The sequence below is a fragment of the Mastomys coucha genome, unplaced genomic scaffold (genome assembly GCF_008632895.1).
Source record: "Mastomys coucha isolate ucsf_1 unplaced genomic scaffold, UCSF_Mcou_1 pScaffold22, whole genome shotgun sequence".
Taxonomy (NCBI): domain Eukaryota; kingdom Metazoa; phylum Chordata; class Mammalia; order Rodentia; family Muridae; genus Mastomys; species Mastomys coucha.
In genome coordinates, this window is record NW_022196905.1 from 145,765,010 (window position 1) to 145,792,174 (window position 27,165).

The 27,165-nt window shown below is 41.8% G+C and overlaps 1 protein-coding gene across 5 annotated transcripts in view; it reads right to left on the reverse strand.

Moving 5' to 3' along the window:
* The window catches only part of Stard13 (StAR related lipid transfer domain containing 13), a 211,015-nt gene that overhangs the window by 160,906 nt on the left and 22,944 nt on the right, over window positions 1-27,165 (reverse strand). The window contains exon 1 of one of the 5 annotated variants that reach the window (XM_031338853.1): window positions 2,414-2,694. The exons of 2 other annotated variants lie outside the window; for them this stretch is intronic. In XM_031338853.1, the coding sequence (XP_031194713.1) occupies window positions 2,414-2,582 (169 nt within the window). In that variant the 5' untranslated portion in view covers window positions 2,583-2,694. Of the gene's footprint in view, window positions 1-2,413; window positions 2,695-27,165 lie in introns of those variants that run through there. 2 more of the 5 variants (XM_031338851.1, XM_031338855.1) reach the window with 2 other exon arrangements.

Sequence of the window (27,165 nt, forward strand, 5' to 3'; positions counted from 1 at the left end):
ATGCCATTCAATGATTAGCTCACTAGAATGAGGTCATCAGAGAGCAACTGACTTTCATCTATACTCTTCCTACCAGCCATGAGAAATCACAGCCATGGTGTTGCAAATTATCTTGATACAGTGCAAACGTTTCTTTGAGAGATCTAAAGGAGAGTGCTGAAAGTTTACTGCTGCGGCTGCCATTTTAAGGCACTGACACACAAATATCACATCTACAATAACTTTATATGCACGCTGCTTTAGTTGGATGATTAGAGGTTGTTAGTAACATAACTAGGTATCCTTTACGACTGCGTACTAACCATTCAAACATACCAAAACTCATAGTACATTGTTCCCACTATAGAAATAAAACCTGACTGGAAATCAGAGGAGGAGTAGCCAACTGGGATTCTGTAATGGGGTGCTTGCTGTCCATACTTACATGGTCTTTGATATATTACAGAACCCCAAACCCACTAGAGGGCCAGCATTTTATCTAGCATTCATTATAAAAGCCAAAACACAGTACAGTGCGGTAAAGAGTCTCAGGTATGAGTCTCAGAATTTGTGTCCAAATGCCAGCTCTCCTGAAAGTCTCCGAATGTCATGTGCCTCTGTTTTCTCATCTTTACAATGGATCTAAAGTGGCACCTAACTATAAGCACTTCTTTTTTGAGAGAAAATAAATTAGGATTCGTAATTCTCACAGCCTGATATGTTGTAAATGCCCCATTAGTGCTATGAAACCAAACCAATCTATCAATATAGTAAATCTGATAAAACCATTTTGTACCTGCTCACTAAACATTGTGTGATAGTCACCCATCATGACTTCTGAATCACTAGAGGGTAGGAATTCTTTTCTGTTTCCTACCTGTAGCTTTTAACTTTTAGGAATCCATTGGCTCCAATCATTCCATTACCTCATTAAAAAAACCAAGGAGACTCCACATTTTCTAAGTATGAAAAAATAAAATGCAGACAGATACGGTGTTCATATATAAGAATGATCCACTTTCAATGGTAATGCACCAAAAACAACCATTATCCCAAAAGAACATGTCAATGACTGACAATACATATAAAAAAGATTGGAAAGTACCAATGTCCATAGGGTCATATATCTAATACCCAATACATCCCCACGGTAAGAAGTTTCTAAATAGAAGACAGAGCTGGTTCTTATTCTCAACTGAATGTATTTTTAAATTGAGCCTCAGGGAATACTTTTGTTTCCATTCAAGTGAGACTTGCACACAGAGTTCATGGAGTGACTTAATATCCTTCCTGCAATCACACTGGTATGCCGCGCCAGTATCCTTCACACATAGCCAGTTCCTGAACCTTCACAAACAAATGCCCATTTCCAAGGAAACAATCTCATTAAATGCTGCTGCTAGAATATGTATTGTTCCTTTTGGAGACATTACAGTGAGATCTTTTAAGATTACAGACTTTAACTTCCCCTCTAAAATTCAATATAATCTCAAATTCATTTATCTAACGAGGAACTGTATTTTCATAATAGCTCTTGAAATTCCTGGTAGGGCCAATGTAATGGTTTAGTTAGGTTCATATTTAGGAGCTAGGTGACTATTTGCTGCCTGTGGATAGATGTGTCGTCTTTTAAATGGTTATCAGTTCAGTGGTTCCCTTCACACTCTTCGGATTTGTACCACACATGGCACGTTTTAAGCTTTAAGCCTTAAAAACAAACAAGCAAACAAACAAAACCATGAGTTTTATTAATGTTTGGGGTATGAGAGTTATTAATTTTCTCCCATGAGAATAGAAAAGAATCACTTAACAGCCTGTAAACAGTACTGTCAACTTGCCTTAGGAAACCAGTACTCCTAAGTGTGTGTAGTCATAGGCTCTGTTTTGAGGTGAAGAGTCACATTTATCCTTTAGCAAGAAAACAGTGTCAACAAATCAGTGGTGACTATCCACACAAGCACACAGACAGGAAGAGAATGTAATTCTAGTTGTCAGTCCAATAGCCTTAAGCTTAGAGCCTCACTGTTTCCCTTCAATGAAGATGTACTATAAACTCTGAACAGGAGTCGCCAGCTCTCTGCTCTCTCCCTAATTAAACAAACAAATGTCCACTTTTAAATGTGACCAGAGTATGAGTTTACCTGCAGAAAAGCTCCCCAAGACACACGCTGAGTAAACCTTTCTCATTTGCTCTGTTGACACACGGAGGATTAAGAATTCATGATTCACATTCTCCTGGAAATATTTTCGTGAGTTATGAGGCGCTCAGTGCTGTGAAAGACTGCTTAGAACCCACGTCTAAAGTTATCTGAAAGAGTTCCACGCAGCGTGGCATAAGAATCCGTGCGGTGTACAGCACAAACAATAACTTTGTAAGCAGCACAAGACAGAGCCAACAGAAAGAAGCAGCACCTTGGCAGTGCCCGCAACTCACCTTGCTGAATTTTAGTCACTAGGTGATGGCGTGCTAGGATCCGGCTCATCCTGTAGGGAGAGCGTCTGGCAGTCTGGTCAAATCGCAAGTACATCTCCTGGCTCTCAGGTGTCAAGGGATTTAGATAGTAGCACCCTGCAGCCGGGGTCCTGGGCACCTGGCTGAACATCTCGGGAGAATTTCCACTGCCACCTCAGCTGCCGGTGGCTCTTCGCAGCCTGTCTCCAGCCTCGGTCAAAGGCACCGAGCCCCAGGAGAGAGCCACAGACCCAGCGATTTTTAAAAAGAAAAAGGAGTGCCAAAAGCCACAAGTCAGAATTCCAACCCTCCGGGGCTCTCATGTGACCTCGGGAACCAATCACAGGACGAGGAGAAAGTACTGGGCGTGTTCGTCAGCCCCAAGCTGACCACGAGGCAGTATCAGCAGCTGAGGACATCCTTCACACTGCGCTTAAAGCTAATAGAGAATTGGAAGCGCCTGGGCTTTCAACCCCAGAGCTGAGAGAGCAGAGGGGCACAGAGAAGACAGAAGGGCCCCGAACAAGCCCTGGCAGGGGAACTTTTTGAGGTCATGAAAGTTAGAGAGTTTTGGCTTTCCTAAAGTCAGCAGCAGGTTTAATTTTTTTTTTTTTTTAAGATAGTTGTGTTACCTGCAGCTGTGTATTTGAAATGCACCATTTCAACTAAGTACGGATCTCTGGGTATAAACGCTAGCCTTCATTACAGCGGAATTAATAAAATAAAAAGTTTCCAAAGAAAAACAAACTTTTAAATCATATGTTGACACGAGGTAAATAAAGACCCTCTCGACCACCATGCGATGGGGGCATCAAGGGCTTGCTCTTACAGAAAAGACCTTAAAGAGACAACCTGAACACCCAGTCGTACTCCTTTAATTTGCCTACTTCCCCAGTTTTTAATCACCACTAAACAACTGCAAAGTACAAGTCACATTGAAGCCGCTGCCAAGAATCACTACACAGGATGCAGGTGGCCTTGCAAAGACCCCGGAGAAGCTGCTGGTCCACGGGGATATAGTGGAAACTTCTAGTAAGTGCTTATAGTAAGTAGCCATATGTGAAGTGGTCTCAATTTAAAAAGAAAAGAGAGAAGACCAGCATAACGCTAGTGGAACAACACTATTTATGACTGGAGTGATGGTAGCGAGCCAGAGCCAGCCAGAGACACTGGTTTAAAAAATAAACAAAACAAAACAAAACAAAAAAAAAAAACAAAAACAGAACCAAAATTCCCAAACCAAACATCAACAACAGAAACAAGGTTCTGGGAGTTCTGACAGGAGAAGCTGGGGAGAGCTCTCTCTGCAGGGGAGTTCTGTATCCACATGCCTGCTGGGGAGATCCAGAGTGTGTGGGCAAAGAAACTGCTAGCCAGTGTAACCATAGTTGAGGAGCCATATGAGAGCAATCAGAATTCCTTCTCTCCAGTTTTTTCCTCTTTAGAAGTGTTTGATGCAAACAACAACAACAACAACAACAGCAACAAAAAGCCAACAACTAGAGAGAGAGAGAGAGAGAGAGAGAGAGAGAGAGAGAGAGAGAGAGAGAGGAAGGGAAGGAGGGAGGGAGGAAGAAAACTTACTGAATTCTAAGCCTGGAGTGGAATGAATAGAATACTTTGGGTTACAAAGCACACACACACACACACACACACACACAGGTTGGCTTTACTTTTGGCTAACTCAAAATGAAACATAGCCTAGCTAATCACTAGACGCTTTCAACAGAAAGTTTAACTGGGAGTCAGAGAGAGGGTTCAGTGGCTAAGAACACTGGCTACTCTTCCACAGTACCTAGGTTAGATTCCCAGCACCTGAATAGCAGTTCACAAGTGCTAACAGTTTTAGTTCCAGGGACAAGACAACCTTTTCTGGTGTCTGTGGGTGGTTCCCACACATGCACTCAGGCACATAGGCATACACATAAAATAAATAAATTCTTTAAAAGGTTTAATAGGACTCCAGTTAAGACCTTGCTTCTTGTTATTATTGATTCATTCTGCTCATCAGCATTTAGTGCCTTTCCCTGTGGAAATCTTGGCTGGCCTGATTTTTATAACTTTCTCTCACGGTCATAGTGAATGAACCCCATTTGAAGGCAAAAAGAGGCAAGATAGTTTTCAGGCATAAAAGGAGAAAATGTTATAGGATCAGATCATGGTCTTTGTGTTCTTATTGGGATCTGAAGAGTTTGTTCTCCCGTAGCTTTGTAGACGGTAAGGGGTATGTATGTAAGGCTTGATACCTCCGAAGCCTCTGCCTGAATAGTGGAAAGGTTAAACTCTGTAACGCAGTATCAGATGCCATTAGCCAAGCTCACAGAATCAGCACTGGCTACCATGGGGCTGAGTGAGACCCTACTTTGGGCATGTAGGAAAAGGCTTAACAGTTCAACACCAGGGCATCAAGCCAGATTTGAGAAGTTATCAGCTTCTCACTATGGGGGAATGGAAGATGGGTGAAGAAAGAGAGAAGGAATGGCTTGGTGTTTAGGAAAAAGAGAAACTGTGTTTCAAGTCACTAAGTAAGGCAGGAAATACTGTGTAGTCACTTTATAGCTATGAGTAACCCTTAAAGGCTGGACATCACAACTGCCAAGATTGTAAATCATTGCTCTCTTGGCTACATTTTTAAAATAAATGGAATGATTCTCAGAAGCACTATAGCAACTGGGAAAAAATGTGACAATATTGCTTGCTCCTTGTCTCTTTGCTTGTATAATGAGGAATGTGCTTTGAAAGAGCCTAGAATATCTTACTCTGGAAACATCAAGAGTGTAACTATGTATTATTTAACATGTAAGCATATTAACATGAAAACAATGTTGCATAGAACAGCAATAGAGAGCAAAAAGCTGAATTGGGGGAGGGGTTAGATCCTTGGTTGATAGAAATGCAATTTAGAACAAAGCCTGACCTCTCAAAAGCCAGCTTTGTTTTTTTAAAAAAGAGCATCCAAGGATAAGAGCCAAGTCCAAGGATAAGAGCTGTGTCTCCCCCACACCATAAGCAATACCCTAAGGTCTTATATTAGTGCCCAGGCAGTATCTGTTAATCCAGGCAACTGCCCATCGTGCTTTTGCTGTCTTATATTTCTAAAGCAGTTTATTTAAAGTAGATGGGTGATATCACTGAGAATTTGTTTTATGGTAACATATTGCCATTGCTGTGAAACCTTTGCGCATGAGTTGCTTTGATCACGTAGTCCCAGTGGGAAAATTCCAACAGTGGTGGATGGTTGTGTTCTGTTTAAAGCTGCTACTGACCTCTCTGGGCTTGTCTGCCACTCTGCTCTGGTGAGCAAGTGAGTGAAGAACTAAGGAGAAGGACTGAGGGAGGCAAGGGACTAAGAGTGTTGGGCACTTACATGCCAGGCCTCTGCCACTTACTGTTCTTGCTTATCAATTCATGAGGTACCATAGTTTATGAAAAAGGAGGTAGAGACCCACAGGGGTGAAGTAATGGCCAAGGTCATAAGCAGGGAAGCCACTGTGTGTCTCCAAGCTGATGACATTTTAACCCTTTCTATTATCACTCACTAGGAACAGGAAAGGCAAACCTGCATTATAAAAAAAATGCTGGAGAGATCACCAGGTGATAGAATTTTGAGAAAAGATGTTGAAAATCATCATAACGTCTGTATTGTTATGCCATTCTGAGATGTGTAAATAGAAATGCAAGCATGAGATGGGTCAGATTCCACTGAGACTGAGATCTGTGCACCCTAAATCTGAGGTCAGAGTCCAGAACACTTGACTGATCCATAGGGCCTCTTAAGACTGATGTCTGAGCGCTAGACTTAGCTCAAAGGAAAGCAGCAGGTACCCCCACAGCCTGGTCCCTCTGTGACGATGCTGATGTGTCTGTTTCCACTGAAATGAAATATTCCCTCACAGAGGGAATTGAGGATGCTTCTAAGACTTTGGAAGTAAACTGAACTTATACAGCTCAGGAAGTTCAGAAGCTTGCAGATTCTTAAAGCCCATCAAGGTTATCTCAGCAGCAATAATTGAGGGGGAAACACACCCTCTCCCTGGGATGTGCAGCTGCCTGCAGGTCCTGCAGAGAGCTCCACAGATGCAGTACTGTGAGTCCTGCAAGCCGGGTTGGGCCTCTCAGTGTTGCTGCTATGTGCTCCTTTAAGTAACCTCTTACCTATGGACCTATGCGGACCCCATCAACTCTCTGTTTCACCAAACCAAACTGGGGTGGAATGATTTCTTCTGGTGTGTCACCAAGCCATCATCCACTGCTTTCTGATTATTTCAGAGCCAATGGCAGTGGTCTGGCCTTTGCTGTGGTATTCATTCTTGAGGCAAACACTCCAGATGCAGTCAAAACTTTGAAATTTGATCTCTAAACAAAACTTGGGATATTTAAAATGTCTGCGTCTTTTGATAGATGATCCCAGATTAGCACTCAGTGGAATCCTGCACACGAGGGGCAGAAAGCTAGGAGTGATTTGATAGAAGCCAGGGAGTGCTTCCATCTCCTCCTTCACACACATTCCAGCCTCCTCAGCAGGCCTTCTGTGCGGAGGGAGCCAAGGTACTGCTGCCAAGCCGAGGAATATTTGAGATTCAAGTGGCGGCAAACAACCACAAAACTGATTAAAAAGGCTGCTTTGGAAATCATGTGAAGCCATAGGTTCCAGGTACATGTCAGAGCCTTCCTATGGGGTCACCATTATTGTGATGTGTGTGCCTACCTCTATGCCAATGGCCTTCCTAGTCTAAAGGCACCACAAGCTTAATGCCAAGTGCAGGTAGGCCAGTAATGCCAACATTCATGGCTATGGTTATAGCCGTTGGTAACAGGCATCATATCGGATCCTTTGGATCAGCACCCGGCTCTAGACAATGACTCCCATTCTGAGATCAGGTGCCGTTTACAGTCTTAGTTTGAGCATGGCCAGGGGTTCATTCACCCGGAATGGACCTTGTGGAGGCTCTGGGAATTAACAGGCCTAGTTCAGATAGCCAGTGATCTTGTCTGTCCTGGCTTGATACCACAGCTCTTATGCAACCAAACCAAATCTCATTTTTCTCAATTCTTTCATGGGTCAGAGATCCCCTCCTCTTCCATTCAGGTGGCTTGTCCTGGGGCTGGAGAGACAGCTCAGCAGTTAAGAGCACTGGATGATCTTACTGAGGACCTGAGTTAGGTTCCCAGCACCCACATTGTAGCTCAAACTCCAGGGGACCTGACACCCTCTTCTGACACCCAAAGCCTTACACACACATGCTGCACATACATACATGCAGGCAAAACACTCAGGCATATAAAAAAGCAGCCTGCTGCCTTCAGAAACATTGTCATGACTATTCTCTAGTTTTATTACCCATCAGCCCTGTGAATAGTCATGTGTCCCACTAATTACTTGAGGCTCTTACTTGCTCATATGGAATGCATCCATGCACTGAATCTGTTGGGAGCAGTTGTAGACCTGGGATTTAGAAGAGACATTAGATGTCTTCTGATGCAGCTGGTCAAGCACCACTGTGATCCCTGTGAGATCAATTTGTCCTCTGTCTTTCCATACGGTCCACAGTCTCTCACAGAGAACTCCAAGCTGTATATAGGAAGGTTCTTCTATAGAGTTTCCAGCCAGTGACTCTAACTCTGCCATGGGGAGTGAGGAAAGACCAATCTGTATCTTCTTGCACAGGACTGTCCCTAGAGTGCACTCAGCCATTAAGACGCCACGTGTGAGAATTTTCTGAAGGCCAGACATTTCTTCCCATCCCACCTCACGACATAACTATTCCTGGAGATGTTTGCTTTCTTTTGTGTTCATTTCAGCCTGCCCCCATCTCTTTGAAAACGTGGCACTTCCCCTAATCTCAGAACCCCAGATATGGCCAAGCATTGCAGCATTCGTGCTGTGTACAAACTTAACAGAGTCAGAGTTTTGCTCTTTTGCAATCTGGCACAGCATTATTAGAGGTCTTGCTGGTTTAAATTTCTATCTACTTATTTGTGAACTCAGCCTTTGCATCACTGCTGTAGGTGTGAAGGTAATGACATGGCCCTTGCCGGTGACTGACTCTGTGGGGGAAGATGGAAAAGAAAATCATACCATTACACTATGTTTGGTACACAGTGTGGGAGGCTATGTCTGTTGACCCAGACTGTTTTACAGTTGATAGAAAGCTGTGTAGTGTTTAGGTATTCTCCTAATGTCTACCGTTAGGTGAGTTTTCTCTGTACTTTGAACAACATTGAGCTGAAGGATATGATATAAAACCTTAAAGTCTTTGATATCTTTGAGATGGTTTCAACTCATGATTCTTGTCTCCAGCGATTTATTTTTGTGTAGTTTCTTCTGATGCTAAACAAAAATATGTTTGATACAAAAAGCAAAAGGATGTGTGCATTTGGTGGGCGGGAAGGTGAGCAGAGACAGAGCAAGAGTGACAACATTCTTCAGAATTACAAGCCATGCAACCCTGTGTGTCTAGCTGGTGGCAATGTCTCTCTGAATGCTCCTTACCATATTCTTCGGCTGTAGGAAAAAGAGTTATTTCTGGCCTTTGGAAAAAAATCTGAATACTGTACATATTTTACATTTGTGGTGGTAATAGTTGGATATATGTATGTACATTGTACTAATTACCAGTCAAATTAACAAATCCATCAATACCCATGGTTTCTGGGGGGTGAAGACATTTAAAATCTGCTTTCTTAACTGTACTGGCTGGGTTTGTGTGTCAACTTGACAAAAGCTAGAGGCATCGGAAAGAAAGAAGCCTCAGTTAAGGAAATGCATCCATAAGATCCAACAGTAAGGCATTTTCTCAATTAGTGATCAGTGGGAAGGCCCAGCCCATTGAAGGTGTTGCTGTCTCTGGGCTAGTGGTCCTGGGTTCAGAAAGTAGGCTGAACAAGCCATGGGAAGCAAGCTAGTAAGCAACATCCCTCCATGGCCTCTGTATTAGCTCTGCCTACAGGTTCTTGCCCTGTTTGAGTTCCTTCCTTGACTTCTTTTAATAATGGACAGCAATATGGAAGTGTAAGACCAATAAACCCTTTCCTCCCCAACCTGCCTTTTGGTCATGGTGTTTCCTTGCAGCAAAAGAAACCCTAAGACACTTACAAACTTTAAGTGAACAATGCAGTGTGATTTACTACAGTCACCTCTGCACACTGATCTCCAGAATTTATCCAGCCGTGATGGAGAGATCTCACCCTCTGATCAATGCCTCTTATCCTACCCCTCCCCACTTTTACATTGTACACGCAAGTGAGATCATAAGGCATGTCTCTCTGTACACCTGTCTAATTCTGTTAGTGCAGCATCCTCCAGGTTTGTCTGTCCACTGAGTGGCTCTGCATGGCCTTTGCGGGGAATGCTTATTTATGAGAGAATACACATGCAAGAATATGTGGAGCTTCTCCTGAAATTTCCTCTGTCCTCAGAGCTCAGCGACAAACAGAGAGAACAGTGGCCTCTGGACAGCCTTTCAGAGTGCCATCGTAATCATATTGAGTCTCACGGCACAGACCTGTTTAAACAGACCAAGTACAGCATGGATCGGCAGGCGTGGCTGCGTTCTCCTTAGCCTGCCCCGCCAGCATGACTCATCTCTAATCAATCACAAGAGAAAGCTTCTGAGCTCTGAAACAGTTTGCTACAAAGGACAGGACATCCCTGAGAGACGCTCGCAACTTAAAATAAATTTAAAATACCCTACTCTATTTCCTGGCTTTGGGGGCTCTCAGGGACTCTTCTTGACTTTGGCTTGGTCTCAGTAATGGATTACGTTAGAAGACCTATTTTGGCATTTTATTAACCAATAAACTCTCTGTAAGTAAAACGTTAAGGAGGCAAAGTGGTGTGGGAATGTGCAATGCTTACAATTTTTTTAGAATTAAAAATGCATAGTATAAAAGTATAAAGAAAATATGCTAAAAGATAATTTTGGCCATGGGTGATAGGCTTCTTGGGTTTCACACTTTTCAAATATTCTGACTAACTACATTCCTCATACGATGAAAAGATGAAGCCGAACAACAGTTCACACTGAAAGATGCTTGTGGTGGAGAAGCCTCAGCCTCAGGGGAATTCCAGCACTCTCTGTGGTGGAAAGCAGAGGGGGAAAAGGTAGCCATAGGCCCAAAGGTTGCAGCCACTCTCTTGTGGCTTTTGAGTACCTGACACAGTTAAGCAAAATTTCAGTCTTCAAAACACCCAGAGAAGGGAACATAGAGCCTAGAGATGTCCTTTTCCAGACACTTGTCCTGTGTATTTGTTCCTGCAAGACTGCCTCCATACACGGGCTAGATGCCCTGTCCAGAGGACTGGCAATGCTGTGTCTAGTTGCCAGGACACTCCTCTCCCCTGAACAAGGGAGAAAGCCTGCCTTCTCAGGATGCTACTTTTGCTCATATTGCCCTGTCATAAAGCCTCAAGCACTGTCACTCAGCTGGTGTTGAAGCTTAGGTCCCTCCCATGCCTACAAATGGTTTATACACACACAAACATAGGCACTGGGCACACACACATACACACAAACACAAATGCACGTGGATCGAAATCTAACCCAGGACAAAAAAGAGATGGAAATTAACCTGTGTGAGTTCAATATCCAGTATGCATTAAAAAAAAAAAAAAGGTAGACATGGTGACACTTCCTTATAACTCCAGATGTAGGAATGCAGGGACATATAGATGCCTGCAGCTACCATAACATGCTTAGGAAAGCTCTAAGCTACTGAGAGACCTTGCACACAGCACCTCTGAGGATGTCATCTGGCTTTCACATGCATACACACACACACACACACACACACACACACACACACACAAGCATTCACACAAATATGGGTATATACATATACAATTATCATAAAAAATGAAGCTTTTTTTTTTTAAACAGCTCATAATCTCCCAATGTAAGTTCTAGAAGGTCTAGCAAGTTCTCAAGGTCCTCTGCTGTCAGGAGGTTTGGTGAAATTTTTGCAGTCAATCTCTCCCATTGGTATTCTTGTGTAACTTCCACTTTGATTTTTTTTTTCCTTTTGGAAAAGGGCTAATATGCAGTTTATAGGTCATGTTGATCTTCTCATTAGCACCTTGGAAGTAGACCCAGTGTCTAATAATGTCCAAATTCAGCATTAAGAGCTCAAATTTTGTTACTCCTTCTGTGCTTGCAGACCACTGTTGAAGTTAGGTCCAGTTTTGCCTCCCAGGCCCCCAGAAATAAGACTCAGACTCAAAATATATTTACCAATATCTCAGCCACATAGCAGACCATAGACTCTACTCTGACTAGATCATAACTGAATATATCCATTTATTTTAACCTACCTTTTGTCACATGCATGGCTGGTTGCCTGTGCTCAGGCACCAAGCAGCTATGTGTCTCCTCCCCTCTTTTCAGGCTCCTCCCCCTTCCCTCCTAGAATGCTTTTTCTTCCTGGTCCTGCCTCTATTTTCTGCCTAAGCCATAGGCTGAGGGCTTTTTGGTTGACAGGTGAGGCATCCATACCACACAAGATGATGTGCACCCTTCACTTCTTCCTTTAGCGAACATAAGAACAAGAATCTTCTCAGTCACGGACCTACCACATAGTATCCATTTATAATCAAATACTTTAAACAGTTACTGGTAAAGAACAATTGCAGTGTTTCCTCCCTAGTCTGCTTTTATCAAAGGGTTGCTACTTAGAAACGCTCCTGGGCAGAATTCCATTGTTTCGTGCTACCAATGGACTTCCTGCACCTCCACACAAAGGAGCTATATTTGGGGAAACAATAGTCCTACAGCATACAAGGCTTTACAGTAGCGTTTGCTCCAGGACACTTGGCAAGACCACCTGACTGATGGTCTCTGGACAAAGAACAGTTAAAGTATGGCTACCTCTGTGGACAATAATCATCACACATTCTAGAATCAATCTGTTTCCTAATTCATGATTTCTATCTTTGCTCAATTATTTCCTCTAACAAAAATGCTCCTGTGTAGATAAATGACATATAGATAGTGCATCAAGCAGGCAAGGCAGGAGACTGAGCTGTAGTCACCATGCTTGGAAAGGCTTGTATTATATTTTTAAAGAACTGAACAGTACCTGTCAACACGCATATCTGCATTTTTTTAAAGTGGGAAAATCCTATAAATGACTTTTCATCCTTCACCCTCCAGCCAAATGCTTTTTAAAATGCAAATTGTCTCATGAAGAATATTAATGTTGTCTGAGGGAAGGCTCAGTTGGTTAAGTGCTTGCTGAGCAAGCATGGGGACCCAGGTTAGGATTCCTATCATCCACATAAAAAGCTGGGAATTACAGCATGATCCTGCAACTCTGGCACTGTGGAGTGGAGACAGGTGGATTCCTGGAACTTGATGACCAGCAAGTCTAGCTAATTGGGGAGCTCCAGCTTCAGTGAGAGACTTTGGCTTGGAAAATGAGATAGAAAGCAATAGAAAAGAACACCAGATGCTGACTTCTGACTTCTGGCTTCTACACACACACACACACACACACACACACACACACACACACACACACACACACTGCTTCCTGTAAAGGAGTTGGGGATGAAGAAATAGATGTTCTCAAGCCCTAGCCTGTTCATGTATGTTTCCTTAATACAGAATCTAATTTCTGGAAATTAACAAGAGACATAAATGACCTACTAATGATTCATTATTTTAAGTCTCCACAGATGGTCTATTTCTCTGAAAAGGGCAAGGAAGGGAGAGGGAAAGAAAGAGGAGAGAATGAAGGTTTACTGAGAGATGCTACTTGTTTCTTAGGTGCCAGCCATCTGACTAGAATGCTTCTCAGTACAGTCCTTTCAACTAAGTTCCCACCCCCTATTATCCTGAGGCCAAACCCAGACCCTCATGTATGCAAGGTAAATGTTGTGTCCTGGAACTACATCCTAAGTCCTGGAATTTTCTTTTCATCTGAATGTCAGGGAGGCAGCAAACACCACTGCTTGTTTAGTTCTTGGGAGAATATGTTGCTGACACTCCCTATTGTGTATAGACGGTTTTAATTTTTCCTTTGCTAATAAGAATGCTGGTGGCTCTTCCAGGCATCAGTTAACAAGATAAGAGTAAGGAGGCGGCTGCCTACAGGGAAGCAGTGTTCTCTGGACTCAGCAAGGGCAATGGCACTTATGAACTCATGGCATTGTCACAGCATGCACAAGACATATGCAAGCTCAAGCCAAGCAGAACCCCAGCATGGAGACCAGAGGTGGGTACAAAATCTCACCCATACCTAGCTAACAATGAGAGTCATTCTTAAAGATGTGGTCCCTGGTAGGTTGGTCATACTCCAGGAGAGGGTCACATTCCAAGAGTATATGGGCAGCACCAACTGTTTAAAAAGAGAACAAAAAGTTGGGTGGTTGGGGGTGGGGAGTGGGTTGAGCCAGAGGGGTTTGAGGGAGGGATAAATATGATTAAACTCCACTGTATGAAATGCTCAAAGAATTATTTTTTAAAAAGTATAAAATGCTCAAAGAATTAATTTTAAAATGAGGAAAATATCACAAGAAATGAAATCATTATGTGATTGCAAAAGGGAAATTTAAAAAAAATTATATCCTTAGAATCAGGGCGTAGTAGTGTACATCTTTAATCCCAGCATTTAGGAGGCAGAGACAGTGGGATCTCTATGAGTTCCAGGCCAGTGTGGACTACAAAGTGAGTTCCAGGCCAGCCAGGGCTATACAATGAAACTCTGTCTCAAAAATAAAAACAATGTCTACCCTTAGGATTACAAGCCTTTTCATCTCTGTCTCCATTAGAAGAAGTCACGCATCCCTAAGCAGTTCACTTCATCCCCACAGACTCATACAATGTGGTCATTATAGCACTGAATAGGACAGGAGACTTAAAAACATCCTGCCAACTCTTCTGTGATACCAAACTTGCCTTGCTGGTTCCTCTTCTTTCATTATCATGAATAACAGAACAAATGAATGTGAGCATTCATGAGAGATCATTAACACTATGAGCTTGCTGGAAGCTACAAGGCTGCATTCTTAACCCACCTCAAATGAAATTTAGTAAGGAAGATGCAAAGCTTTCAGTCCCTCTTGTGCTAACACACCTCCGATGCAGCCAGAGTATAAGAGGTGTGGGTGGGAATTATCTGCATATGTGGTGGTTTGAATGAGGAATGTTCCTCCATGGCCTCAGACATCTGGCTGCTTAATCCCAGCGTGTGGAACTGTTTGGGAAGGTTTAGGTGGTGCAGCCTTGTTGGAGGAAATATGTCACTGAGGACAGGGCCTCTGCGATTAAAACCCACTCTTGACAGTTCTAGTTCACTCTCTCTGCTCTGTGCTTGTGGTAAAGGATGTGAGCTCTCAGCTTCCTGCCCTGGCTGTGATGCTTGTCATCTACTGCCACGCATCCTGGCCATGAGAATTCTGCCATAAGCCAATACTCTTTCTTCTCTGTAAGTTGCTCGGTTGAAAGCTTTATCACAGGATTGGAAAAGTAACCAACACATCACTTTTTGTCTGAAGTAATTCCTTTAGTCAAAAATACTTATTGTATTTCTTTAGACTGTGGGATAAAGTGATGAACCATTCATGAGTGCTATGGTAGGTTTGGGTGGGACCAAGGTCCACTCTAAACAAGTGGAAAGCAACTTTGTACATGAGACATTGTTTATAGTATGCAGGTAGATTATCTTGTAAAGTCTCATGTAAGGAAAAATGATGTTACTTCTCCAACTCCTTAAAAAACACTCAGTGTTCTTGATATAAGTCTAAATAATTAGTTCCAAATAGAATTTTAAAGTTGTGCTTGAGCCATCACATGAATCATACATTTTTCTTTAATGTATATATGCAGTGGTAACTTATAATCACCAAACCACTTTTACTGTTTGTCCATGGCTTCATTTATTCCTGTATTCAAGGCTAGTTTTTGAAAATTTTCACTATATTTTATTCTGTTGTGAGTATGTGTGTGAGAGTGTGAGTGTGGGTGGAGGTCAGGAGGTGGTTTCAACTGCCATGCCAGCTCTGGGAATTGAACTCAGGTTGTCAGGCTTGGTAGCAAGGTCCTTACCCACTGATCCATCTGGCCCACCCAGCCCATGCTCCAGAAGGAGCAATGACCCCTTTGGCTTAACAAGAAAATACAATGCTCCTCTTTTCTTTTTCTGAAAGGCCAATTCCAGGTTTCAGATGCCACCTTGCTGGGGAATAGAGTTTTTCAAGTCACAATTCCCTTGGTAGGGACATTGTGTGCCTAAACTACCTGTCCTGAGAAATAGAAACTTCTGTTCCTCCCCCTTTCCTGACTCTTCACACTGCCCCACCTTGCCATTTTCTGTGGATCTGCCTTATTTTGGCAGCTCCACTTGACTCCCTGCCTTAAGTTCAAGGCTGAGAGACAGTGTCATTAAAACAAGGAGAAAGTAAGAAAAGGGGTGGTTCCCAGTGTGCTTTGCAGGGATGCTTTCTGACACGTGTGATGATACTCTTTGCTATGTGGACTCATTCCTTCTCGATGAGTCAGTGCCGAATGTAATGCTAATTCATTTGAGCAGACATGTGGCAACATGGCTTTGCTCTCCCAATCAAAACAAAAGGAAACTTTGCAAGATAAGTGAGAATAGCTGTTGCTAGCTTCAGAGACAACTTTATTTGGGAACACGGTATTCCGATCCAAGCAACAACAAAACCTGTAATAATAAACAACGCACACTCCATGCAGAATGAAGAACTATTTACCTGCTGAGCCAGATTGAACAGGGACCGACTCGAAATCTTTTTCTAAGCAACAGCATATTTTGTAGGTGGTGATGACTCTTGGCCAACTTAAATAAATTTCAAAATGCTTATATTCGAGTTATTAGAATATAAGTTCTGATCTTATGATTTATCTTTAATCTCTTGGTAAGATGACCATCTTCACCGTTGGACACCCATAAGAAGATTGTAGGCCATCTGGGAATAAGCACGTTTAAGAATTGTATGAGCATCTAGTAGAGGGAGATAAAATTGAGGATGTCATTTTTGAGAGGTTTTTCATTTGTGCGTTGCTAAGAATCCAGTTTTAGAAAAACAGGGCTTTTGGAAGAAGGAGTCTTTACTCCATGGGGGAGAATTCATGGCAGTGTAACATGAATACATGCTTGCTTTAATAATAAAAAGTTATATGAATCCCATAAGTAAAGCCAACCACTGCCCTGAATCTTTCCATTTGTACGTCCTTCTGACACCCCAGTCTGTGTCCAGCAGCCCTAAGAGCTTGCCTCCCATCTTGCTGAACTTTTCCATGTCTGGACATCTTCGCCAGTAGGCTTCCTTCATCCAATCCTCTGGTGGATTTCTATCTAATCTGTTTTTTTGAAGCAACTTCTCTCTTGAAGACCATTTCACACCTAGTTGTCCAAATTCTACCTTATAGGACTTGGACAGTCCCACACTGATTTTTTTTTTTTTTAATTTAGCTGGCACACAATACAATTCCACTCCGTTTTTAGTGTATTAGTAGTAAAATTGGCACTGGGAGAGAGATAGTAGTGATACTACCAATGATAAAGTGTCAAGGCACTCATCTGCATCTCTTTTCTCTAGGGCAACCAGTAATCCTTCCTTACATGACTGAATTCAGATCTGCTAGTCACATTTGAAACCCTTAACTGGTGCTTGGTGTAACATTCTGTTTGTTCTGTTTTCCCCAAGCATTTATTTGGCTGTTGATCCATTTCTGCCTGTTTAACAAATGTGCTTCTAATACTTTTGTTTTGGATTTCAGTCTTCTGGCAGGTGTCTCTGCCACATATGTAGCTATGGCCCACACCATTTATAACTGTAAGTCAGCCCTCCGTGTGTTGATCCAGAGAGTAAGATGTGGCAGAGCCACATCATGAAGATATGGTGTGGGGCTGGTATCTGGAAAGAAATCCATTTGTAAGGAATGCAGTGAGAACAAATTGAATTATGAAATACAGCAAGCCACACCCAGTCCAAGGGATACGTTCTACACTAACACCCATATATGTAGGCAGAGGCACAGCATAAACTCCAAGACTGGCAAGAGCCAATGAGGACAATCCCAAGGCAACAGACAAAGCAGCCATGGGTCATCAGCTACCCCCAGGTGCCGACAGTAGAATTCCATGATAGGTGGAATGTTGTAAGCTTGGGAGAAATGTTCAGACACATTACCAAGATAAGGGCTTTATCACAGCACATTGTGGCAAAGGGCCAGTTCTCTGAATCAATACACAGAATGAAAGTTGAAATGATTATGACTGTAATTAAGCACTCACATCATGCCATGATCTTTTGCTGTGTATGTTTCTTTCATGCATACGCTTAGCGAACCCTTGATAAGTAAATGAAAACAGTACTTCTTTTAGTTATTATAACAACCAGTGATACAGCCAAACACCAAGTGATATCAGGATTATTCTCTCCATGCTACAAAGAGAGAGTTGTAAAATTAAATGGGAGAGTCAAAATTTACTCCCAGGCCAGTCAGAACCCCAAAAGCTGGTATATGCTTCTCCAATAATGACACTTCCAGTAAAGCACTGGTACTTTATGTCCTATTGTGTAACAAGGGAGTTCCTGAGACAAAAAGTTATGTCACTTACAATCACCCTGTCTTGTAGTATATCATGTAGGATACACATGATTGATTGAGTTAGGAGGTCAAAGAACGAAATAGCAACAATATAAATAACGAACAGATACTTTTGCAAAAGATTTAGGAAAGCATGTCTGTTCCATGCCAGTAAGAAATGTTTGTACAAAATCTGGTTGATGTGTGTGCTCTATATCATCCTTGCAAGGAGAAACAATATAAGACATTTGGAAAATATCCTACCAAGGATTTTTTTATATCAACTAAAATGATTTTACTCTAGCTCCCCTTGGATGCCTGTCTTTGTAATACAGATGTGGAGTGAAAACTACAGAAACATGAACTGATGCATAAAAGCTCCTGGCAAGACTTCACCTTTCCACTTTCTCCAATTCATCAAATCCTTCCACGGGGCTGAGAAAGATTTTCAGGAATATTCAGTATGATGTCTTCTGAACATCTGGTCGACTTCTTTGGTTGGGTGTTAAAATTAAATAGCACAGCTCTGAATTGATTTGCATAAATCAGACTTGGAATTTTATATGTAAATAGAAGTGTTGGCTGTCTGAAAGGATGAGAACATCCCTAAACTGTTCTGGTTGACAAACCCATCATCTATTAACAACAATGGTAATTATAAACTCTCCATGGTATCTTAGAAGTCAAGGGAAACAATCTTTGTAGGACGTGGAAGCTGTGCTTCTTAAGACACAGAGTTTCAGACTCTAGGATATTTCACAGACCAAGAATATATAAAAAAAAAACAAAGGAATGAAACTTAAATTTAACACCTTTTAACTTTGCTAAGTCAAAGTATTCAACACCTCCGTCATTTTATTAAAGTGACAAACATGTTAACCATCAAAGGGGAAAGGCCAAAACTCTCATAATAATAAAAAAAAATTCAGTTTGAAACACAACATAACATTTTCCCTATAGAATCCCAAGCCCCATCCAATTGGCACCCAGAAAATAGCATTGGGAAGCAATGTCTGATGCTCCTAGATGATGTGGACTTATCTCTAAAATTAGTGCTAGGGACTATGGACTTGCCTCGAATGTTTGTGCTGCTTCTAGCTAGTAATTGTGGCTGCTTTTGAACTCAGGTCTACAGAGGCACTGAGGTCTTAGATAAGTGGGAATAATCGGCACATACACATCTTTCATTTAAAATCACATGAAGCTTATATAAAGATCATGCCAGCTTTAGGGATCTAAGCACCCTATTACCTTTCTCCCCTGTGTAAGCTCTTATTCCTTTAGGCAGCCTTTTGATGCACTTGATATCAGTCACACGTGGTTTGTTTTCCTTATCTGAAATATGCCTCAGCTCTTCTTTCCCAAGAAAACCCTGGTCAGAACACAAATGTATCTCCTCTTTTGTGTAGTCCTCTCGCTCCTACAAAGCAAGGGATTTGTCCATCACAAGCAATGAAGAACAGCAATCTTGCTTGGGGAGTATGAATAAAATCAGCACAACTGGGAAGGACTCAGAGGGTGAAGCATTTGCTATATGAACAAGAGGACCTGCCTTTGGTTCCTTAGCAGCCAAATAAAAGCTGGACACAGCAGCAAGTGCCATAATCTTAGTAATTGCATGGAGACAGTTGGCTCTCTGGAGCTCACTGGCCAGCCTGTGTAGTCAAACTGGTGAGCTTCTTGTTCAAAGAGACCTTGTCTCCAAAAATAAAGTGGAGAGCAGTAGACGGAGACACCTGATGTTAGCCTCTGCCCACCATATAAATTTGGAAACACGTATATGCATCAACACACATGCATACACTGTAGACAACAGAAATAAAATGACCAGAAGGTGACTAATTTATAACATGGAAATTATGTGACAGAAGCTGTTCTAGAATGGGGTATGGATAGCAATAGCGTGTGATTGGTGTCTATTATCTTCTCTAGTTAATACACAAGAGAAAAGAAGTCCAGTATTTAAATAAAGATTTGCTTAAGGTCATGAAGACAAGGGTGGGTGAGCATAGGTTTATCTTTTCAACCTACTGTGCTGCATCTGGACTGGACCACAAGTTCCATGTGTACTATGGCTGAGCGCAGACTACAGCACCTACAGAGGTCATTGCATTTACTTCTTCAACTTCTTGTCTATCACCAACCCCCTCTGGGAGGCAACAACATTTGCCACAGTCACCAGTAATCTCCATCTTGCCAGTGCAGTGATCATTTTTTTGGCCCTTATTCCAGAACTTTCGGAAAATTGACATCCGAGACCAGTCTCTCCTTATTCAAATCTTTCCTCACTTGGCTTCTGGGATGCTGTATTTCCTGCTGCTTTGCTGTAAGTTACTGCACTTGCTTTACCACTTCAGGATCCTTGATGATGCTTCCCTGGAGCTAAGGCAGTGCTGCTGTAGGGCTCACTTCTTAGTTCTTCTCTTCTTTCTATTGCTTAGTTACTTGGGGAACCTCATCCAGTCCTGACTTGAACCACTAAAGACATCCTGGTGATTCCCCAAGGTATATTACTTAGTCATATGGTCTTCTCTAAACTCCAGACTCATATCTTAATTGCCCGACTAGGTTGCTAATGCCCTGAAAGTTCTGTGTCCATCTGCCCTTCTGTAGGCTTGTCGACTCATTAAATGATTCTGTTATGTGCCTGTCTTTTGAACCAATCTTGAAGAATCATCCTACAACTAACCCAGCGATAAGCAACCGATGGCACTTTCCAAATGCAGTCTCATCAGATGCCAGTCATCACTCCTGACTCGAACCACTACTATCTCTCCTGCTGATTTCTGTAGCAGCCCACTCTTTTCCACTCTTTCTTAGTTTGGCCCATACTCCAGAGCCTTATCTCCTCCCTTCACTTACCCTCTTCCCATGTATCTCCATCCTTCAGGAGTCTTCCTCATGCATCATACACTTGCGGTTCTCTACAATCAGTTTATTTTTCCTCCATCTATACTTAGTCCTACCCAATGTTATGTTAGATGCTTATTATTTATTGCTCTGTCCTCTAGTACAGAGTAAGCCCGCCCCAAGGGCAAAAATTTTATCTCTTCAATTTTTCTTATTCTAATAAAGGCACTTAGTAAGTTTTCTTGAATAGACAGATGAATAAATGACTACATCTCTAGATTTTGTTTTTAATTAGCATATAGTATTACTTCTTATTTGTGGATCAACACACCAGTAATTTCTTTTTAAAAATTGAGCTAGGCCTCTGACTTTACTAAATAGTATATACATTAAATGATACAGTAAGGTATTATTACCATTATTTTATAGATGAGACAACAGAGATATTGTTTGAGCCCAATCATTTGGAAGACAATGCAGCTAGCAATCAACTCCCTCATTTTTCATTCATAAAGAATTGGCATTCATTTTAATGTAGGAATGAAGGTGTTGAAGGCATGCCAGGACAATTCAGTTCAACAGATTGTGTAAGACAATTGAATATTCATGTACAAAAATGCATGTAGCCCCTTACTTGACATCATTCTCATTAGGTGTATGTATATTCCAAATCTTTGTTCAAAAAGAATACACATCTATTCAAAATGACCTAAAGACTCAAATATAAGAAGTAAGATTATAAAATTCTTAGGAAAAAAGTCTAGGGCTGTAGAGATGGCTCAACAGATCAGAGCACTGAAAGCTCTTCTAGAGGTTTTGAGTTCAATTCCCAGCAACCCCAGGGTGAATCACAACCATTTGTAATGAGATCCGATGCCCTCTTCTGGGATGTCTGAAGCAACTACAGTATATAAAATGAAAACATCTTTTTAAAAAAAGCCTAAAAGTACTGATTCTGGTAACTTTGGATTAGGCCTTTTTTTCTTTCTTAGAAAAGACATGTGAAACCACAAAGAGAAACAGATAAATTGGACCTCATTGAAATATGAAACCTTGTGTCTGGCAGTGCAGCATCAAGCAAATGAAAACACAATCCTCAAATTAGACAGTCACAAGAAATTTATCCCATTAGACTTAAGAATTCAGAAACACTAAGAACTCTTACAGTCCAATGAAGACAAACAATCCAGATGAAAAAGTTAAAGAATTTTAATTCATTTGTTCCTTAAATACAATGCAAGACATTCACATAGATCCTCTAGGGGATGCTATTCACAGCCTCTCTAGGATGGCTTCATTGAAAAAACTGGGCATGTGTTGACTAATCTATTGGGAAACTTGAGCCCACTTCTGGCATAGAAAGAAAGGAAGGGAGGGAGGGAAGACGAAAAATTCACACCTCTTCAAAAACTTAGATATGAACTTGCCACACAGTCAAGGTCCAAGCAGTCTATTCAAAGATTTGTGTCCATTGTACAACTCTTTACATGAAACACCTGGAGTATCTAGACTCATCTGGACAGGGAGTGCTTCATGTTCTCCCAGGTTTGAGAAAAAACCAATAAGATGTAAATCCTGGGATTTCCTTTAGGGTGAGTGGACACACTAAAAACCACTCCAGTGGGTACTTTAGAAGGGTGCTCACTTTATGTGAGTTGTATTTCCATATGTCTTTCTTTCTTTAAAAAAAAAAAAAAATCCTATGTTACCTTATTTTTTGAGACAGAGTTTCTCACTTGCCTAGATGCTAGCTGGCCAAGGAGCCCTAGGGATACATTTGTATCTCTCCCCAAGTAGCAGGGATTGTAAGCATATACTGCCATGCTCAGCTTCATTTGTGCATCCTAGGGATCCAACTCCAGTCTTCCACCTCTCATGGCCATCAGTAGAACCGCCTAGGGCTTTTAGGAAGTGCCTTGAACACAGAACATCCTGTACCTATACACCCTGATTTCTATCACTTTCAGAAGGAAACAGTGATAGTATGCCAGGGTCCAGCCTCAACAAGAGTCAGGGGTTGTCAAGGACTAGGGGTACCTAGTAGGTGAATAAGAAAACACACAATTGAGATACAGTACTGACCCGCTGGTGTTTTGGTATGTGAGCACTTGAACTTGGGAGTCAGGGTGCTCACCTACACTTGACTTAGCCCCAGTTGTTTATTGAAATCATACAAGGAAATAAGGTTACAAAATTCATAGGGGTATGTGTGGAGAAATGCTTCTCTATTTTCCTGTGCCAACATTTTCTTGTGACACAGAGTAATACAGATTTAGAACAGAAAAAAAAAGAGAACTATACAATCTCAGACATAAAATTTTACAGAAAGCACTTTTATATATATATATATATCCTGACCATCAGTCTCCAGTGAGGTTGGGGGCAGCAGTATTGTGGTTACAAAATCAGTATCTTTCAGACACATGTGAGACAATGTGGTTTCATAAAAGGGCAAACATAAGGTCATACTGCTGACTCTGCAGTCTTTATAATTTTTGGACCCCATCTGTCTTTCTACAAAATTATCCTTACCTAACCTGTATGGAGAAGTCCTAGGGGCCTGCCACCATCGTCCCTAAACCCAAGGAACCCATTGCTAACTTTCTGGGAAATATCTATATATTATTCCATCCTCAATTTTATAACAAAAATATCCTATTTTTATTATACAGATTTGAGAATAAGCCTGGGAGGACAGCTGCAGAATTACTCATCCCTGCCTGCGGCTCTAGGTTACTCTCACTTCCACATCAAGCAAATGACTGTAACATACATTTCTCTTGAATTCATGAACAACCTTCACTTTAATATTATTGGTAACATCTAATTTCTGGATATCAAGCGGGCTCCTACTAGATCTTGCCAGGTTACTATATTCCAGTTTAATCAAGAGAGAGAGAGAGAGAGAGAGAGAGAGAGAGAGAGAGAGAGAGAGAGAGAGAGAGAGAGAGAGAATAGTAAATAGATAAAGAAAATAGTAAATACTAAGAATAATTGCAGAAATGTCATCATCAGTTACTTGCATCAAAGAAGCAAGCCTTGGGGCCTTTACTCATACTGGGGCCCACAAGAGGCCATTGCCCCATGCTCTGAAACATAGTACTCTCAGCAGGTTTTTCTTCCTTGTCATTCAAGGGTCCCAGGCATCTCAAGCTTGGTGTGGGGTGTCTCCAACAATAATAAATATTAAGAGCTAGTACTTTAAACACTTTACTTACACCATGCTGTCACTGTTCTCTTACACATATTCTCTCATGAATGGATTATCAGCTTCATTTTAAAAAGATGAAAAAAAGTGATGGAGTACCCGAACCATTGTCCAAAGTGGGAGCACGCACTGAACCTTGGTCCCCCACACATATGTAGCTGATATACAGCTCAGTATTCCTATCTATCCCAAACAACTGGAGTAGGGGCTGTCCCTAAAGCTCTCACCTGTCTGCGGAATATGTTCTTCCAGCTGGGCTTCCTTGCCTGGACTCAGTGGGAGAGGAAGTGCCTATCCCTGAAGAAGCTTGATGTGTCAGGGTGGGGGGATACTCAGAAAAGCCTCACCCTCTCAGAGGAGAAGGGGAGGAGAGGAGGAGGAGGAGGGGGTAGAACTGGGGATGGGACTGGGGAGGCAGTGATCAGGATGTAAAGTGAACATCATCATCATCATCATCATCATCATCATCATCATCATCATCAACAACAACAACAATAATAAAAACAGTGAGGGACGCAATCACATGACAATGAAGCTGCAGACAAGGTTTTCTGTTCTCTGCCTGTCACCCCTGAGCATGAGTGCACATCGCTCATCTCCATCTCCCCCAGCCCTAACCCATGTCCTCTGCAATGTTTTCTCATAAATAAACCTTGCTGCTAGGAGTTGTTCTTCACTGTTCTTTCCATACTTCTAAAACACGGTATGTAGAGCATTTGTAATTTTTGATCAGTTTTCAATAGCATAGGGAACACTTTTTTACAAAAGAAATTTGGGTAAGCTTTTGTTTCATTATAAAGAAAAGACTCCATCTTCTAACACTTTTTTTTAAAGGCTGCTATGACATGTGAGCAGAAGAATGTTCTGAATAAAGCAGGTGTTTGGCAGCCGACGCCACCAATTCACCGCTCATTAATCAAAGTGTCAAGACTAGCATGTATGTGACTCCCAGGAAAACATTGTATCCCGTTTCAGAATCTTCTTCATTTACCAAGTTTGCATAACTATTTGTGGCCTTATCTAATATCTTCATTTATATAATGATTCAAGACACATGAGAGCCAAACAAGAATGGCTTGTATTTCCTCCCATATACACAGAGTAGAAATAAACAGCCTGGCATCTTAGTAACACAAGTTGGAAACAATATGCTCAGTAAAACCTTGGACTACCGAGGGGCCTCCTGCCAGTGTTCTTACAGAGTTTGGCTGAGAACCTTAAAATGCCACAATTACATCAAAATGCATCTGATGTTTTCATTTCCCCACAAATAAACCAGGAATTATGCTTTATAGCTAAAAAAAAATCATATTTTCTTCAAATAAAACTTAGAAACTTACACCTGCTCATAAAAATGTCAGCTATCTGAAAAGAGCAACAAATGCTAGGCCTGCAGAGAGACTCCGACAGCTGTTCACCTCACAGATGCTATGCAGAAGCCACAGACGTGCCAGCCTATGATGCAGAAGGTTCTGGAAAGCCCTCTGTGTTGATTCAAAAAGATCTGATGCATTTTCTCTTTACAAGCCAAGCTGTCCATAACTTAAAAAGGAAGAAATGACTGTCTACAAAAGCATAAAACATACCTTACAATCCCAATCATCTGAAGAATGTTTTTGAAAGGATACACCACCACACGGTCTCTAGAGATACCTACTATCTCTAGATACAGTTACTGTTATAATAGTATTCTAATGTTACAGTTATAAACTAGTTAGAGTTGCCAGCCCATTGTGAGGAAGCCATAGTATAAATTTATTAACCCTCCACACTGATTCAAAAGAAACCTTGAAATACAGATGCAGACAGGTATGAACTTTGCTCAGGAGTTGCTTTTCCCCTCCCACCACGTGGTTACCGGGAATCAAACTTGACCAGGTCCTCTGGCTGGCTGCAGGCACCTTTACTGGATGAAACATCTCACTTGCCCGAGTTCCAATTGTTTTCTTCCAAGTAGAAGATGAAGATGAATACGTCACTCCAGAACTACTGTGCGGAGCCCAGCAATATGAAGTAAGGAGAGTTGCAGTGGATTAACGGTGCCTGCCCAGCAATCCAATCTCACATTGGTTCTTTGTGGTGAAGTCCAGCCTTGCCTCTCCAGGGCTACTCTGAGCCACACTTCTTGGCTGCTGAGCTTCTGCTGAGATGCTGGGCACTGCTGTGTGAGCTCTTCCTAGACCTTTCTCAGGGTGAACTCACACTTGAGTGCTGTTCCACAAGGATGCCTTCTGTAGCCCTGTATATATACCGCTGTACCCCTGCACTCCTCCACAGGACCTTTTTCTTCTACAGCACTTTACAATTAAATACGCAATTTACCTTATGAGGACAATCTACCGCTAGAGTGCAGGTGAGACGGATGAGGACTCTTTTCCACCTAAGCCATAGGACCCAGCAAAGTGCCTTCCCCTAAAGAGGCCCGCTGAATATTAATGTATGTACTTATGTTCTAATTATATCAACTTCAAATCCCAATTTCCAGCTGTCTGCTTTCTTGGTTTTCTACATTTTCAACTGGATTCTCTGGCACTCAATTTGCTTAATACCAGGAGAAAATGATGTTTAGGGGCAACTATGGGAAGAGGTGCAGCTGGTGTTCTCAAGAACCTCTGGGTACAAAATGTCTCAGTTAGAAACTCTCCCTCAGAGGCCCTTGGTCCTGTGAAGGTTCTATGCCCCAGTGTAGGGGAATGCCAGTGCCAGGAATTGGGAGAGGGTGGGTTGGTGAGCAGGGGGAGGGGGGAGGGAACAGGGTTTTTTTTTTTTAATTCTTTTTCTTTTTTTTTTTCTTTTTTTTCAGAGGGATATGTCATATGACATGTAAATAAAGAAAATACCTGATAAAATATAAAATAAATAAATAGTTAAAAAAAAGAAAAAAATAAACTCTCCCTCCCTATCTCCCTGGATCCATCTGGTTGCTGGTCCAGTACAATTCCCTTCTGGTTTAGTTCCATGGCCTTCACAGACACCATTGAGGAAAAACACCAGACCAGACCTTGGATTCTTCTGGGCAATTTCACAAAGCCTTTTCCACTGCTGATGAATACTGACATTGGGCAAAGGGAAGCAAAAACAAACAAACAAACAAACAAACAAGCACAATCCTTCACAATGGC